Source organism: Eucyclogobius newberryi, unplaced genomic scaffold (assembly GCF_026437365.1).
Source record: "Eucyclogobius newberryi isolate DKJ021-1_F unplaced genomic scaffold, fEucNew1.0.hap1 SCAF_2, whole genome shotgun sequence".
Taxonomy (NCBI): domain Eukaryota; kingdom Metazoa; phylum Chordata; class Actinopteri; order Gobiiformes; family Gobiidae; genus Eucyclogobius; species Eucyclogobius newberryi.
In genome coordinates this window covers 30735049-30750949 of record NW_027315834.1, presented here as the reverse complement: position 1 = coordinate 30750949, position 15901 = coordinate 30735049, and the positions used below count along the sequence as shown (strand labels likewise).

At 40.3% G+C, this 15901-nt stretch overlaps 2 protein-coding genes across 2 annotated transcripts in view; one reads left to right on the top strand and one right to left on the bottom strand.

Annotated features, from left to right (window-relative positions):
- Positions 1–1531: 1531 nt before the first annotated feature.
- slc5a8 (solute carrier family 5 member 8) lies at positions 1532–7791 on the bottom strand. Its single transcript, XM_072455000.1, has 17 exons — positions 7581–7791; positions 6609–6728; positions 6414–6479; positions 6255–6306; positions 6100–6167; positions 5977–6015; positions 4163–4278; positions 3938–4078; positions 3691–3820; positions 3380–3468; positions 2794–2903; positions 2663–2730; positions 2511–2597; positions 2213–2427; positions 1925–2028; positions 1736–1824; positions 1532–1656 (listed from the first exon to the last, which is right to left on the bottom strand). The coding sequence occupies exons 1-17, from the start codon at positions 7749–7751 to the stop codon at positions 1540–1542; spliced, it is 1782 nt and encodes a 593-aa protein (XP_072311101.1). The 5' UTR covers positions 7752–7791; the 3' UTR covers positions 1532–1539.
- A 4233-nt stretch (positions 7792–12024) lies between these two features.
- utp20 (UTP20 small subunit processome component) overlaps positions 12025–15901 on the top strand; it is a 28608-nt gene continuing 24731 nt past the window's right edge. The window contains exons 1-10 of the mRNA XM_072455002.1: positions 12025–12224; positions 12886–12966; positions 13052–13118; positions 13194–13326; positions 13806–13994; positions 14265–14346; positions 14434–14571; positions 14887–15042; positions 15132–15284; positions 15600–15734. Of these exons, the coding sequence (XP_072311103.1) occupies positions 12174–12224; positions 12886–12966; positions 13052–13118; positions 13194–13326; positions 13806–13994; positions 14265–14346; positions 14434–14571; positions 14887–15042; positions 15132–15284; positions 15600–15734 (1185 nt within the window). The 5' untranslated portion in view covers positions 12025–12173. The remainder of the gene's footprint in view (positions 12225–12885; positions 12967–13051; positions 13119–13193; positions 13327–13805; positions 13995–14264; positions 14347–14433; positions 14572–14886; positions 15043–15131; positions 15285–15599; positions 15735–15901) is intronic.

Genomic DNA, 15901 nt, shown 5'->3' with positions numbered 1-15901 from the left:
ACTGATTATTCTTATAGAACGCGAAAGGCATGTAAACAAGATTTTTACTAGATCAAAGAGGAAACTATAATGAAGTTGCTTAATGACATCTTGTTTACTGGGTGTCTTCATCAAACTCTAAATTTACAAACTGTCCATGTTATACTCGTGTAATAACTGTCTGAGTCATATGGCATGTTTTGGAATCTATGTACAGACTAGTTAATGATTATTAAATAATTGATAGTTGCAAATTCTTGATTAACTTTTTGTGGTCCTTCAATCTCTTTTAATCTACTGGTGTGACAGTCTCAATAAGGAAAAATACAGTACCTACTGAGAAAATGCACTCCAAGGAAAGATGGTTTACAATCAAAATGAATGGAAACAATGTTTACTCTTCTGTAACCTATTCGATAAGAAAAAAAATGTGCTGTACTTTTCATTAGTACTTTTAATTACAGAAATAATAAAATATACTGCTGTAAAATGAGTATATATACCACAGACTACTGAATACAGTATGAATCAAGTCTCCAGAGGGAGTCTGGCATCCAGCCCTAGTGATGATGAAAGCACAGTATTAATATTACATTGAAAGATTTAGTTGTAGTCATCTGGACTCAGTTTGAAAAAATAGACGTTTCGACTCTCATCCAAGAGTCATTGTCAATAACAGAATTTAGGTCGAGAACTCCGATATTAATACTGTTCTGTGGTAAGACCCGCCCATTGGGAGGAGCCTTCCTGAAGTAGAAAGAGTTGTTTGTTTCAACAGAAACTCCCCCCTTGTATCTACCGAGCTAGCCTATTCAGAATCTTAATGGGCTATTAGAAACCTCTTTGTCTTTGTGAGACCCTGGCTCAACCACCCTGAGTACCTGATTAGCATCTACATGTCCTTGTCCTGGTCCTCTACCTTTCCAGGGGTTCAGTATTCCATTATAAATAACAGGAAGATTAAGATTACTAGTTCAGGACCACAGAGCGCCGTGCATCTCCACCTTGAAGCCTCTAATCACTCGTTTGAAGACGGTGAGGTGAAGGTTTTAAGCAGGGAGAAAAGATGGTTTGAAAGAGGAGTTAAGGAAGCTATTTTTGTTAAAAAAGAAAGACCTTCTTTAAACAGAAATGGAGGGCTAAGGTTTAATCTTCCTGTTATTTATAATGGGATACTGAACCCCTGGAAAGGTAGAGGACATTCAGATGCTAATCAGGTACTCAGGGTGGTTGAGCCAGGGTCTCACAAAGACAAAGAGGTTTCTAATAGCCCATTAAGATTCTGAATAGGCTAGCTCGGTAGATACAAGGGGGGAGTTTCTGTTGAAACAAACAACTCTTTCTACTTCAGGAAGGCTCCGCCCAATGGGCGGGTCTTACCACAGAACAGTATTAATATCGGAGTTCTCGATCTAAATTCTTTTATTGACAATGACTCTTGGATGAGAGTCGAAACGTCTATTTTTTCAAACTGAGTCCAGATGACTACAACTGAAGCTTTTTCTACTATGGAACACGCCTGGACGAATGAGGGATTACACCGACATTACATTGAAACATTTATTTTGCTTTTGTTTGAGGGATCAGCTCAACGTCAACAAAAGCAAGATTTGTGTTTACTTGTACTTTTCTCAGCCCGTCATTTGTTAAGTTCAGTTGTACATTTTTCTCCTGAACCTTGAAAAGGGTGCAAAGGAGAGTGTCATTATTTTCTCTAATTTTGAAGTGTGAAATGTTAACTTTTACTGTTACTCACTGTGTCTTTGATGTATTTGTACATGGGATACAACGTTGTGTCTTCTTTCAATAAAGTAAGCTTTGATTCCACTTTTTGTTTAGTTCCTCCTATAACATACACAATAAAATAACATTTAAAAAGAAAAAAACAAAATGTAGAAAATGTACTTTCCGGGTGTACATAGACCATGTTTGAATGTAACGTTACCTGTAAATAAGCTTACTAAAAGGCCCACGCAGACAACAGTTATGGTTCCAATGGGACTGAAGTACATGTATGACAAGGAGTACCACTTGTCTGCTAGAAGAGACCTGGAAAACCGTATGCATATAGAGTTAATTGAATAAGACCAAAAAATATCTTGTGGTTTAAGCCATAGGTATGGAAGTGACGATGGGGCATGAACAGAAGAGGATTTGATGATAAAAAGGATGCTTAGGTGAGAACTAAACAAACAGGCCTAGAGAGAGAGGACAGGGTTGGAAAATCCCATACCTGCTTCCAAAATCTTGCCCATATCTAGTAATGGGGAAAGTCTCTGTTGGGATAGCAGTGGATGTCCAGTTGTGAATCTTTGCTGTGGTGAAGTTACAGCCTGCAGTGTTTAGTGGCAGTGGGCGTGTGAGTTCAGGAGGAGGTGGGTAAATGTTGGAGCCAATGGAAACCCAGAGAGACAACGCAAGTCCCAACACTAGGCCAGACATCGCGCCCTGGACAAGATTATTATATAACTTGAGTCCAGTTTATCTTGATTCACAAAGAACAGTTACACCTGAGTTGAGTTGAAACATACTTTTGAGTTGGCAAAAGGGCAGAGAATACCCAACACAAAAAGGCCCAGCAATGGACCTCCAATCACCCCAAATATACTGATCGCAGCCTGCCAAGAACATATACCATAAATGAATAAACAACAACAATTCAAATATAAATGTATAACTCTACCTGTAAGAGTCCTCCCATAAGAGAGGCCAGTGCTGCCATCCCAATGCACAAGGCTCCATACAATAAACCTGTGAAAAGCAATGGTTACAATTCAATTCACTCTTTAAAGTTTCAGATGATAGTTTTCTCACTGAGCCCTTTGGAAATCCAAGCCAGTTGTTTCTCTGACATATTTGAATTTGGCTTGATTAGATCTTCGACTGTCACTGCAGTCAGAGCGTTAATACTGGAAGACACTGTGCTGGAAATAAGGAGAATACAATTACAAGAGTAGATTACATGCTTTTCTCATTTTTGATTTGTTTGGTGTATTTGTGGTTAATACTGTATTTATCATAGTATAAAAGTACAAGGGTGGTTCTAAAGGGTTGTATGGGGGGGGGGGGCAGTGCCCCCTTTGCGCAGAGCCTCCCCATTTGGGAGAATTGTTATTGCTGCCTTGAAAGAATAGTCATTGCTACGGTACAGTGGCGGCTGGTGGTACCAGCCGCTGCTGCTACGGTAACTGATGGGGATCCTAACATGAAGTTCTAACATCCTGAATGGAATGGTGCTATGGAACTTGGTGTAAAGGCATGCTATTCATTAAAGTGTTCCTTTTTCTTTTGTCCTTTTTGTTCTTTTTGTCCTCCAAGTCTCTTTATGTATGGCTTGAGTTGAGTAAGCTCCCAAGAAGTGTGACTTAGGAACATTTGACTGAAGCCTTTTCTTATTTACCTCAGGGATCCACTGTAGGCTGCAGCTACAAACACCCCGGGAAGACCAGGGTAGCCCCCTAAGATGTCCATTACCAAATATGGCAACAGCTGCAAAACATCATGCAAATAAAATGTAATTTGTAATAACATACGTTAGGCGGAAATACGAGTGAGTTTCTTCTAATTGCAAAATTCCTGTATATTTTTTCATTGGTATTATTATATATATATAGGGAGTGTCTGCAGTGGGCGTGTCTGCAGTGCTGCGGCGCGCGGCCGAAACTGCCATGTTATTAGTTTCCAGGATGATGATAATGATAATGGTCAAACCTGATCTGGGGCGGAGATGAGTCCAGAGGTCCAGGGGTCACAGCTCTTGTAGACAGAATACAGGCACAAACCAGCAAAAACTGAGGAAAGCATAATGCACCACAGGCCTAACAGGTTTAAATACAGAGATCTGATAGAAAAAGGAGATAGTCCTATTCACTGACCAGGTATAATTTGATAGCTCCTGATGAATGTGTATCAAACAAAAACAACTTCAACAAATCTTCTAAATAAAATATGACCTCACAGTCTGGCGTGAGTGAGACTTTTGCAGGCGATGTATCGTTGAACCTGGGCCTGGTTGATCCCATAAATACTGGACCACACAAATGTTGCACCAATGGTAACTGTCCAGAAAGTGTGTCGCTTCAAAGGATTCAGGTCAAATCTAAATTGAGACAACAAAAACGCACAGTGATATGTATTACATTAACAGTTTGAATTAAACATAGTTTTGGAAGACTTATCATACTCCATGAAGTTGAGTCTCCCTCCTTCTTGTGAATCTTTGATAATGGGAAAGACACCTCCTTGTAAACTTACAGAACGGACAATGACAGCGAGGAAGCCTGCGAACATGACACCAATCTGTGGACAATAAATTAAGATTTAATCTCATGTTTGGTGTGGGACGGAAACATGAAATAAGATAAGATAAGATATTCCTTTATTGTCCCACATGGGGAAATTTCATTGATGCAACGCAGGTAGATACAGAGGTAGATACAGAGGAAAAGAACAGATCACTTATAGGAAGTTTGAAAAACACTCTCAGCAGAAGATCTCTTATAAACAAAAACTCCCATAGACGAAACCTCCCATTTCCCAACAAGGGATGGAGGGGAAAAATAATAAAGATAAAAATAAATGAATGATAAATACATAAATACCATTGCATGTGATCACGACAGTAATTGCACATGAATATGTGTCACGACGGCACATGGATTGCACATGAATTTCACAGTAATACAGAACATCTTCATAGAGCTGACAGAGGTGTATGCGTTTCACGAGATAAGAAACAACGGTAGGTTAAAATGGATCAAGTCAGTAGCAATAATATCAGGTCCAACACATTTTTGGGGGTTTTCAGAATTATTATTATTATTCATTAGCTTGACTGTCCTGTCTTCTCCTGATGCGTCTATATTGCTTATCCTCTCCCCATTTTCCTCCAGGTGATGAAACACAATTAAATACCCAGGGGGGATGAATCCGATGAAATGCCCTGGGGGGACAAATGTGATGAGGTACGATAAAATGCCCAGGAGGGATGAATGTGATAAAAATGCCCTGGGAGGACAAATCCAATTAAATTCCCAGTGGGTACGAATGCGCTGAAGTGCGATGAAATGTGATGAAATGGCCATTGCAAAAAAATGTCCAGAAGAGTCAAATGCACTGTAATGCCCCGAGGGGACAAATGTGATGTATTGTGGGGATTCAATTTGATGAAATGCTCGGAGGTGTAAAGATTTCCAGGGGGAACGGATGCGATGAAATGCCCTGAGGGTACGAAAGTAATTTACAAAATGTAAAAGCCTGGGGGCCATGAAACGCCTAGGGGCCATGAAATGCCTGGGGGCCATGAAATGCCTAGGGGCCATGAAATGCCTGGAGGGGAATAAATGCTCAGGGGGAGTGAAAGACCTGGGGGGATGAAATGCCCAGGGGAGATGAATGCGTTGAATGAAATGAATGAAAAGTCCAGGGAGGACAAATGTGAAGAAATGCTATGAAATGCTTAATGAATACAACATTATATCCAGATGAGATGAATGTGATGAAATGACCAGGGGGAATAAAATGCGAGTGTGGAGAATGCAATTAAAATCCCTGGGGGGATAAATGTGGTGTAATAAGATAAGATAAGATATTCCTTTATTGTCCCACATGGGGAAACTTCATTGGTGCAACGCAGGTAGATACAGAGGTAGATACAGAAGAAAAGAACAGATCACTTATAGGAAGTTTGAAAAAACACTTTCAGTAGAAGATCTCCTATAGACAAGTAATGCAAGGTTGAATGCAATGAAATTGCTATAATATTCCACAGAGCGGCATAAAAATGTCTTTCTCCATGGGAAATGTTTCGAGTACAATTTTAATTTCCATGACATTATGAAAGTGATGTGAACTTTCTGTTACTTACTATTGCTTTAACTTAAACCACTTGGAATAGATCCATACCTACAACTGTGTTATGTTGATGATTGCATTACCAGACAATGATAACCACAAAAAAAAAAAAAAAAATAGGGCAGTGCAAGAGTCTATGGTTACCTGAAACACATCCGTCCACACCACTGCCTTCAAACCTCCCTGAAACAAGAGCAAAAGCCAAACAATAACAAATAAAACATTGAGCTACTCTTTAAGTGATGTTTAATTGAATCTTCCAAATACCATTGTGCAGTAGAAGGTGCAAACTACTCCTGTGGATACTATAGCACCCCACAGATTCATCCCTGTTACTATAAAGATGCCAATTGAATATATAGTGGGGGAAAAGCCACTAGGGCAATCAAGAAAAACATCTTAGTGGGATGACCGCAGCTTACCTTGAGTTAAGGCTAGGGCAGGGGTATAAATAACTATCCCAGTATAGAGCACCTGCAACAATAGAAAATGAGGTGTCTCTGAGGTATCCATGTGGTTTTGGCTCAGTGTGGTTGTGGTCCGACGTACTTTTGGGTTGATAGTGGTGAAAAGTGACTCACCGTCTGCACAATGAACAACGCAGAGCCCAGCAGACGAGTGGCTCTGTTGAAACGCAGCTCTAGATACTTACACATGAAACGAAATACAAAGTAGAGAGAGAGGGGGGGAGGTGGGGGTATCATTGCTTTGCTTTTCATAATAACTGAAAGAACTAATATTGAAGATACAGGCCGATACAGTAAGGCAACACTAACCTCGTTTGTGCTGGTGATGCCCAGTCTGTAGAAAATTGGGAGGAAGATCTCGGATGTCACTGTCATTGTCAACATATGGGAAAGACAAGTATATGCAATGATGGCTCCATAATGGTACACCTGTAATAAAGAAGGATTGTGATGTGTAAAAATACCTCCATTGCTACATGCACATTGATAACAAAACTGATCAGCAAACTTTGTTAAGTTGAAAAGATTGTATTCTCTTATTGTTCGTATTCTCCAAAGAAGTCTTTATTTTTTATAAATGTTTTGTTGCAAGTTTCTTAGAACTACACCTCAAAGATTATAAACATTCACATTATTTTCTCTCTCGCTGATTCTGTTAATAAATAATGTTAACATGCCGTGATCTTTTAAAGCACACAAGCGTAAAACAGAGGGGTTTGACAACAATCACCTGAAATAATAAATATACTATTACAATTATGATGAAAATTGTCAATCCACTCCAAATGTATTGTATTGGAAACCTCAGTTCTATACAATCAAAAAGGAATTCAGTCCAGACTAAGGTCTTAATAATGTGTGTCAGAACTGATTGCGTTAGGTTTAGCTTTACTGTTCATGGGCGCACACTTTGGTCACAATTCACACGTTCATCGAACACAACATGAGGACAACGGCTCAGTCTGCGCAACTTCAACACAAAAATAAGGCCATGCCCCAATAAATACACTGCTTGTATGGATGAAGTGTTTGATTTAGACGTGAGTTAGACCTGCTGTATTGTTATTTGTTTTCATAGATGTGTGTGTCATTTTCCCCAGTTTAAAATCCTGAAGATGCTATAAATTGCTTTATATTCATTACATTCTTTTTTGGTGTTGTTTACATTATGGTTTGTAAGGATGTAATTGTCATTTCAAGATTTTCACAATTTTCACAATTTTCACTATTTTTACTGTTGATAAAAATACCATTTCAACCAATTTTGTGATTTACACTCACCTCAACCGGCGTGGACAGGACGGTGATGGCGGACATGAAGCTGGCCGTCAGAGACATGGCCACGGGGAGAGCAGTGAGCTTCCGGCCCCCCGTCAGAAAGACCCTAGAACTCTGCTGGCCCCGGTCTTTCCAGGCATAGTACACCCCCACTGCAGCAGATACCAAAAGCATCAGAGCAAAAACCACATAATCCTCCAATACAAAGGCTGGAGTGGTCGGAGACATGTTGGTGAGAAATAATTTGTAGAGTTCTGGAGATGGTGCGACAGGTGCGACTTTGCAAATAACAAAAAAAAAGTTAAAATGTTATAGTAATAACAGTAATTGTGGTGGTAAAAGTACAATATTAGTGGTTGTAAATGAATAAATCCTAGGTAGGTTGTACAAGTAGTAGTAATAACTATTCTAACTGTCCTCAAGACAAGAAAAGCTGACCCTGCTTATAATGAAAAAGATTCAGTCTCCCGTGCGTCTGAACTAAGAAGACTGAATGATTTGGAAGAGTGACAGGTAGAGAGATGCTGGATTGGATTCCTGCAGGTGAAGGAGAGTCAAGAGGCCAGATAAAGGGCTGTTCACTGGACCAGTTAGGCTGCACCAATCACAACACACTTTAAACTGCTGCGTCAGTACTGCTGTTTATGAGGTCAGCAAGAAGTTTTCAAAGTGACTCATCTTAACCCACAGTCTATTCCAAAAAAGTACAATACAAGGATTTCAAGTTCTGAATGTTCTGGAAAATAATGCAAGTTAAAAATATTTTTTAAGTTTGTCTACTCCCAGAACTTTGATAATCAGAATTATAGGAGCAATTTAAATTTTCAAGTATAAGTCGCACCAGCCAAAAAATGCATAATGGAGAAGAAAAAAACATATATAAGTCACACTGGACTCGAGTATGACATAAGGTTGCAAGTGTGAAAATAACAAATAATATCACATATGATATAAGTCGCTTCGGAGTATAAGTATATTAGTATAAATATGAATATAAGTATAAGTTGCACACCGGCCAAAACTATGAAAAAAGGTCAGGTAAATACGGTACTGACCAGAATAAATTTTACAACTAAAAGATTGTTGGAATTCACTGATCTTTGAAGTATCATCAACATGAGCCGGTGTTTTCCAATCAGAGTGTCTACAGAGCCGCGGCCGAAACTGCCATGTTTTTTTGTTCCGCGGCTCCTGAAATGGCTGCGCTATTTGACCGTGCCGTTTTAGACCGTGCCGGGTTAAGGTTAGGGTTGAGGTTAGGGTTAGGGTTAGGGTTAACCATGGGGCTATATGGCAGTGCCGCGATTCCTGAAACTGCTGGGCCATTTGACCGCGCCGCGGCTAAACAGGGACCTTGGGCCCAAGGGAACTCGGGATGATTTCAATCTAACAATGTTAATTTTCTTTTTGGATGGGGGTCTGCAGAGCCATGTTATTTTTGTGCCGGCCGCGCGCCGCGGCTCCTGAAACTGCGCCGCTATTTGACCGTGCCGGGTTAAGGTTAGGGTTAAGGCTAGGGTTAGGGTTAAGGTTAAGGTTAAGGTTAGGGTTAGGGTTAGCCATGAGGCTATAACGGGCTGTAAGGGAAATGCCGCGGTCCCTGAAACTGCGCGGCCATTTGACCGTGCCTTTCTTTTTATACATCCACATACTGGAAAATATTTTCAGATTGTATTTGAATACAACATGCTATTTGTAGTGCATTTTACATTGTAGGATAATTTTACAATTAAATGTCTTAGTTTAATGGCAATTTAGTAAACTGGCTTATATTTAGCAAAGAAACACTGGTAAACAAATAGGGGTGAGAGTGAAAATATTCTTTAGTTTGGACTACTACAATGTGATGCTGTTCAATTTCTACAGCCGGCTTCTTGAGTTTGTTTCTATGATTTTAAAGTATGGTCAAGTTTTCATTCAATTTTTTATTCTATTAATTGGTTGCACCAGCAAGTATGCCAGCCTTGGGTTTTTAGACTTTATCTCATAATTTGAGTTATTGTTGGTGCTGTCTTATAAAGTAGGATGAGAGCGCAATCTCAATCCGCCTTCTTCATAACTGTATCTTAGGTATGAGAAAGTTGGTTGGCCCCCTCAACCCAATTTACCGTCTGGTCGGCACATGTCTGGATCTCAATGGCCTCTCTGATCCAACGGGGGTATTTTCTGCTCTGTGTCTATGACTTAAGCACTGTCTCAAAATATGAGATGGTCTGAGATAGCAGAATTAAGCGTTTGTGCTTTTTAATACCGCGGCTACAGTTCTGAAGAAGTCAGACTACAGATAGCTCTATCGTCCTGTTGCTTCAAGTGAAACAGTACCAAAAGTCTGTTTAAATCAGCTGTCCAGACATGTCTCTGCAACATTCTGAGGAAAGCAGCAGAGTGCAGCTGAAACAGACAAGTTATGATAAAAAATGTGGTTTGTTTAAAAGAAACATTTATATAATTATATCAGAAGACCTAATGAACTGACTTGGGTTGTACTCTGAGTACCCCCTAAATTAGGGATGTCCAAACTATGGCCCGGGTGCCAAATGTGACTCTCAGACCTGTTCTTGTAGCCTTTTACTGCAATTTATAATTATTATTCCATCCATCCATCCATCTTCTGCCGCTTTATCCGGGGCCGGGTCGCGGGGGCAGCAGTCTGAGCAGGGACTCCCAGACTTCCTTCTCCCCAGACACTTCCTCTAACTCCTCCGGGGGGATCCCGAGGCGTTCCCAGGCCAGCCGAGAGACATAGTCTCTCCAGCGTGTCCTGGGTCTTCCCCGGGGCCTCTTCCCGGTGGGACATGCCTGAAACACCTCCCGAGGGAGGCGCCCAGGAGGCATCCGAAACAGATGCCCGAGCCACCTCAGCTGGCTCCTCTCGACGTGGAGGAGCAGCGGCTCTACTCCGAGCTCCCCCCGTGTGGCCGAGCTCCTCACCTTATCTCTAAGGGAGCGCCCAGCCACACGGCGGAGGAAACTCATTTCGACCGCTTGTATCCGCGATCTTGTTCTTTCGGTCACTACCCAAAGCTCATGACCATAGGTGAGGGTAGGAACGTAGACCGACCGGTAAATAGAGAGCTTTGCCTTTCGGCTCAGCTCCTTCTTTACCACAACGGTCCGATTCAGCGACTGCATCACTGCAGCCGCTGCACCGATCCGCCTGTCGATCTCACGCTCCATCCTTCCCTCACTCGTGAACAAGACCCCGAGATACTTGAACTCCTCCACTTGGGGCAAGGACACCCCACCCACCTGGAGAGGGCAAGCCACCTTTTTCCGGTCGAGAACCATGGCCTCGGATTTGGAGGTGCTGATTCTCATCCCAGCCGCTTCACACTCGGCTGCAAACCGTCCCAGTGCATGTTGCAGGTCCGGGTTTGATGGAGCCATCAGGACAACATCGTCTGCAAACAGCAGAGATGAGATCCTGTGGTCCCCAAACCGGACACCCTCCGACCCCTGACTGCGCCTAGAAATTCTGTCCATAAAAATTATGAACAGAACCGGTGACAAAGGGCAGCCCTGGCGGAGTCCAACATGCACTGGGAACAGGTCTGACTTACTGCCGGCAATGCGAACACAGCTCCTGCTCCGGTCATACAGGGACCGGACAGCCCTGAGCAAAGGGCCCCGGACCCCGTACTCCCGGAGCACCCCCCAAAGGACACCCCGAGGGACACGGTCGAAAGCCTTCTCCAGATCCACAAAACACATATGGACTGGTTGGGCAAACTCCCATGAACCCTCGAGCACCCGATGGAGGGTATAGAGCTGGTCCAGTGTTCCACGACCAGGACGAAAACCACTCTGCTCCTCCTGAATCCGAGGTTCGACTATCGGTCGGATTCTCCTCTCCAGTACCTTGGAATAGACCTTACCCGGGAGGCTGAGGAGTGTGATCCCTCTGTAGTTGGAACACACCCTCCGGTCCCCCTTCTTGAACAGAGGGACCACCACCCCGGTCTGCCAGTCCAGAGGCACGGTCCCCGAACGCCACGCGATGTTGCAGAGACGTGTCAACCAAGACAGTCCTACAACATCCAGATACTTTAGGTACTCAGGGCGGATCTCATCCACCCCCGGAGCCCTGCCACCGAGGAGTTTGCGAACAACCTCTAATATAATTATTATTATTATTATTATTATTATTATTATTATTATTACAAATTACGAGTATATTTTATGTTAGCAAAAATATTCTTTAGGATGTAGAATTTATCACTAAGAACATTATACAATCGAATTTCACCCTGGTAAATGCTTGTGTACTCCTGGTTGGAAATTACAAAGCTAAAATTAAAGTGAAAGTAATATAAGTGGTATATTACTAGCACACACATAGTAATGAAGCAAATCATATAAAAAGTATAGCTCAGCGAAAATAAACGAAACCGGAAGTAAAGGACAAATCATCTCTTCTCCACGCGGCTCAGAGTTCCCAGCATGCTTCATTCATCATGGCTGCGCCCTGCTTTCGGCGTGTGTGTAAACACTCGGAGCTTTAAAACAATTTTAATCAAGATTTAATGATTAAGTTTAAAACAAACGCGCACAACTACAGCATCGTCTATATCTTATGTTTGAAAAAGAAAAGCAAAGATGAAGATCAAATCCAAGTCTTCGTATCATAAATCTGAAAACACTTTCAGGGTGAGTTCACTAAAGCATGTTCCTTCTGCAGGATTGAACTGGACACGAATAAAGCAGACAACGATTACAGGGCCATGTGCAGATGTATCTATTGTTTTTCTACAGATGTTATGTTCAATGGGTAAAATTGTGTACGTTTTTCTGTTTTGGTCAGTGTTTTGCTTTCTGCTTTGGATAATACTTTGGCTTGGATCAAAAATAAGGATGGGCAATATTGACAAAAATGAATACCTGTATTTATTGGGATTATTTAGATACAGATATTCAGAAAGATATTCAGACAATATTTTAAATATGAGTCAATAATATGTTAAAATGTGCCCGTAAATATTTTGGTTGAGATTGAAGTATGTAAATGACTAAATGTGAATGGACCATAACATTAACCACAAAAGTGCTGAAATATCACTTTATATCCTTCCATTTTCTTTTGTTAAAGTACACTTTTAATTATAGATGATGTACTCAAAGCATAATGACTCCAAACATCTGTGATATATACAGTTTTCAATATATCCACCTCCTAACTGCTGTGTAACATTATTATCTTTAACAACATGGGTTTATGGGAACACAAGTGTTATTATTGTGATGTTGTACATTACATGTATGTGTTATTTTACTCAAAAATGTTATGTCATTATTATAATTTTTTCCACAGTTTCTCACTTTTGCTGAGAGACTTGCCAATGTGAACATTGACGTGATTCATCGTATCGACCGCACAGGCTCCTATGCAGAAGTAAGCTCATGATTACACTTTTCTTCTGCTTACCTTTTCATTTTATTTTTGTTTAACTTCAACCCTCCCTATGTTTTTAATGTAGGAAGTAGAGACATATTTTTCCGAAGGACTCACAAAATGGAGAGACCTAAACTTGACAGAGAATTTCAGTATGTTTAATGTAAAATAATAAAAATCATTAAATAAGATGTATGTAAAATAATATGTTTTACCTTTCTTATCAGCCACGTTTCTGAAAGAAGTCACAAACAAATGCCAGTCCTTCAACCTGCTGGTGTTTCACCAGAAGTCAATAGTGGAAAGTCTGAAGATGCACCTCGCCATCAAAAACAGTCTCGCCCTTCAACCTCTGTTAGAGTATGTGAGCTTTTTTTGTTTTTTGCCATCTGCCACCATGTTGGTTCTAGTAGCTATTGTAAAGTTTAAACAAATGTAAACAAAGGAAACATGCTTTAACTGCCCAAATTATCAGTATTGAGTGCCCTAATAACTGTGCTGACTTCCCTACTTAGTGATGTTAAAACATAATGTATAATTGATAGACAACTTATTAACAAACTATAGATTGAAATAATTGATTTTTAAATATTGTAAAGGTGCTGTTACCACAAAAAAAATCCAAGTATAGGTGGTTGTACTGTTAATCTATGCCATTATTGTTTTAACATGGAACATTCAAAAAGTAACAGTTAAATATGGGCTACTGTCTTAAGTCCTGGTTAACGAAAAATATTGTGTTCCCATTGATCTATGCACCAAGTTAAGTTATGGTATATTAGTGTACGTCATCATTATGTGGTACACAATATCTAATCTATACCGTGTTTCCTGTTCAGTTTGGTGGTGCAGCTAGCCAGAGATCTGCAGGTCGATTTTTATCCCCACTTTCCCGACTTCTTCCTCCTCATCACGGCGCTCCTGGACACAAAAGATACAGAACTGCTGGAGTGGGCCTTCACCTGTCTGTCCTATCTCTACAAATATCTGTGGAGACTCATGGTGAAAGACATGGTCAACATCTACAGGTGAACATTAATACATTGTCTGGTAATTAAAAAAAAAAGTGTTATTATGTCCTTTTTACATGGGAACAAATACATGCAAGAAATCCAGTGTGTGAAGAAAAACGCAATGTTATTTTAGTTTTGATAAAATGAGTGAAATTAAATTATATGGAGCTAATGAAAGGTTGTTTTCTCTGTCTGCAAAAAAACAACAACATTGTCATGACAAGCAAAATGTATACTATTGTAATACTGTACTTTAACTGTCTTTGTCTTTTTCCACTTGCATAGTTTATACAGCACACTGTTGGCACATAAGAAGGAGCACATCAAAAAGTTTGCTGCTGAAAGTTTCTCCTTTTTGATGAGAAAGGTGTGATAATAAAACACATTCTTGTTATGTTTGATGTATTCATTTATTGCATGTGGTTTACAGCTCTATTGTTTATTTTCTCCACAGGTTCCTGACCTTGATGCGCTCCTCAATGATGTGTTTTCAGATCTACAACAGCATCCCGAAAAAGCCGAGGGAACAGGGCAGCTGCTGTTTGAGATGTGCAAAGGAGTCAGAAACATGTTTCACTCTTGTACTGCAAATGTGAGTTCTTGTTGATTTTATTTTTGTATTGTTTAGCTACAACCACCACATATATAACATTCAGTAAATATGGGAAGAGAAAATTAAATACTTTTGATCAACTGTTCAGCTTGATAATAGTAAGTAATTTATAATTGCATACCACAAAAGAAATAGATGATGGCATGTATTGGCAACTTAGCCTTCTGGATGAGGTTTTGGAGTTGGGGAAAAAAACCTCCCTTTAAACTTTAAAACATCCCTTTGTCAACTTCTAAAGTGAACTAGTAGCAGAACTCCACTTATTAATAATCATATATTTTCATTTGCCTTTAGGCGCTCTCTGTGGCCCTTCGTAAACTGGGGCCCGCCACTTGTTCAGGCCTCTCTCTGCCCTGGGACACAGTCAGAGACGCTCTCGATCAAATGGCTCAATCTGCCGCTGATCATGTGAACAAAGAACAATTTCTAGTTATGTTTGAGTGTCTACAAGTAAGTACTTGATTCTGTTTTGGTTCATTTTTAGTGGTATTTAATCGATTTGTATAATAATTATCACATTTTGCATCCATCGTTTACAGGCCAGTGTACTCGAGGTTCTGGGAATCATTGAGGCTAAAGGGGACAAAGCAGAGGAAGCGTCAGACCAGCTGGAACGACTGCTGTTCCTTTTCCACACGCTGGTGTCGCACAAAGACGGCGCTAAGGTCACAAAGCCAGAGCAGGTCTGCCAGGTAAAACCAGGTTCTACAAATGTATGCAGTTCTACAAATGTATTTTCTGTTTCAAATAATTTAGCTTAGGGCAAAATTATTGATTATTTAAGGTAACATCAGTATCTCAAATATAATAAATAAAAGAATACATCTAGAAGGTATTTTGAATTTATGGTAAATTAAAATTCCGATTCAGTCATGATTCTTAACATTAGTTTCTTTTTTTGCTTGGATTTGCTTCAGTTAAGTTTTTAATGTGAAAAAGTTGTCTATTAAATAAAGCAATTATACAGCGGTTATGAGAATGTCACTTTGTTGTTGATGTTTCCTCAGGTGGTCCTAAAGCTGGTTCAGTGCCCTCCTCTGTCCGCCTCCTGCTCCCGTCTTCTCCTCCAGATCATCTCCTCTTTGTTGTTGGGAGAGAACATCACTTTACCAAATGCTCTCATACAGCAAGCTACTCAGAAGGTGCAGAATAAATTAAGAAATATTTAATATTTCACAATTTATGGATTAGAGTGAGTGAATGTATTGTTTTTCCTGTGACTAACTTGTTCGGGCTCTTTGCGACATTATCAGGGTTAATGTTAGGTAATCCCATAATTGTATAAATAGGTCCAGGAATGAATGTATGA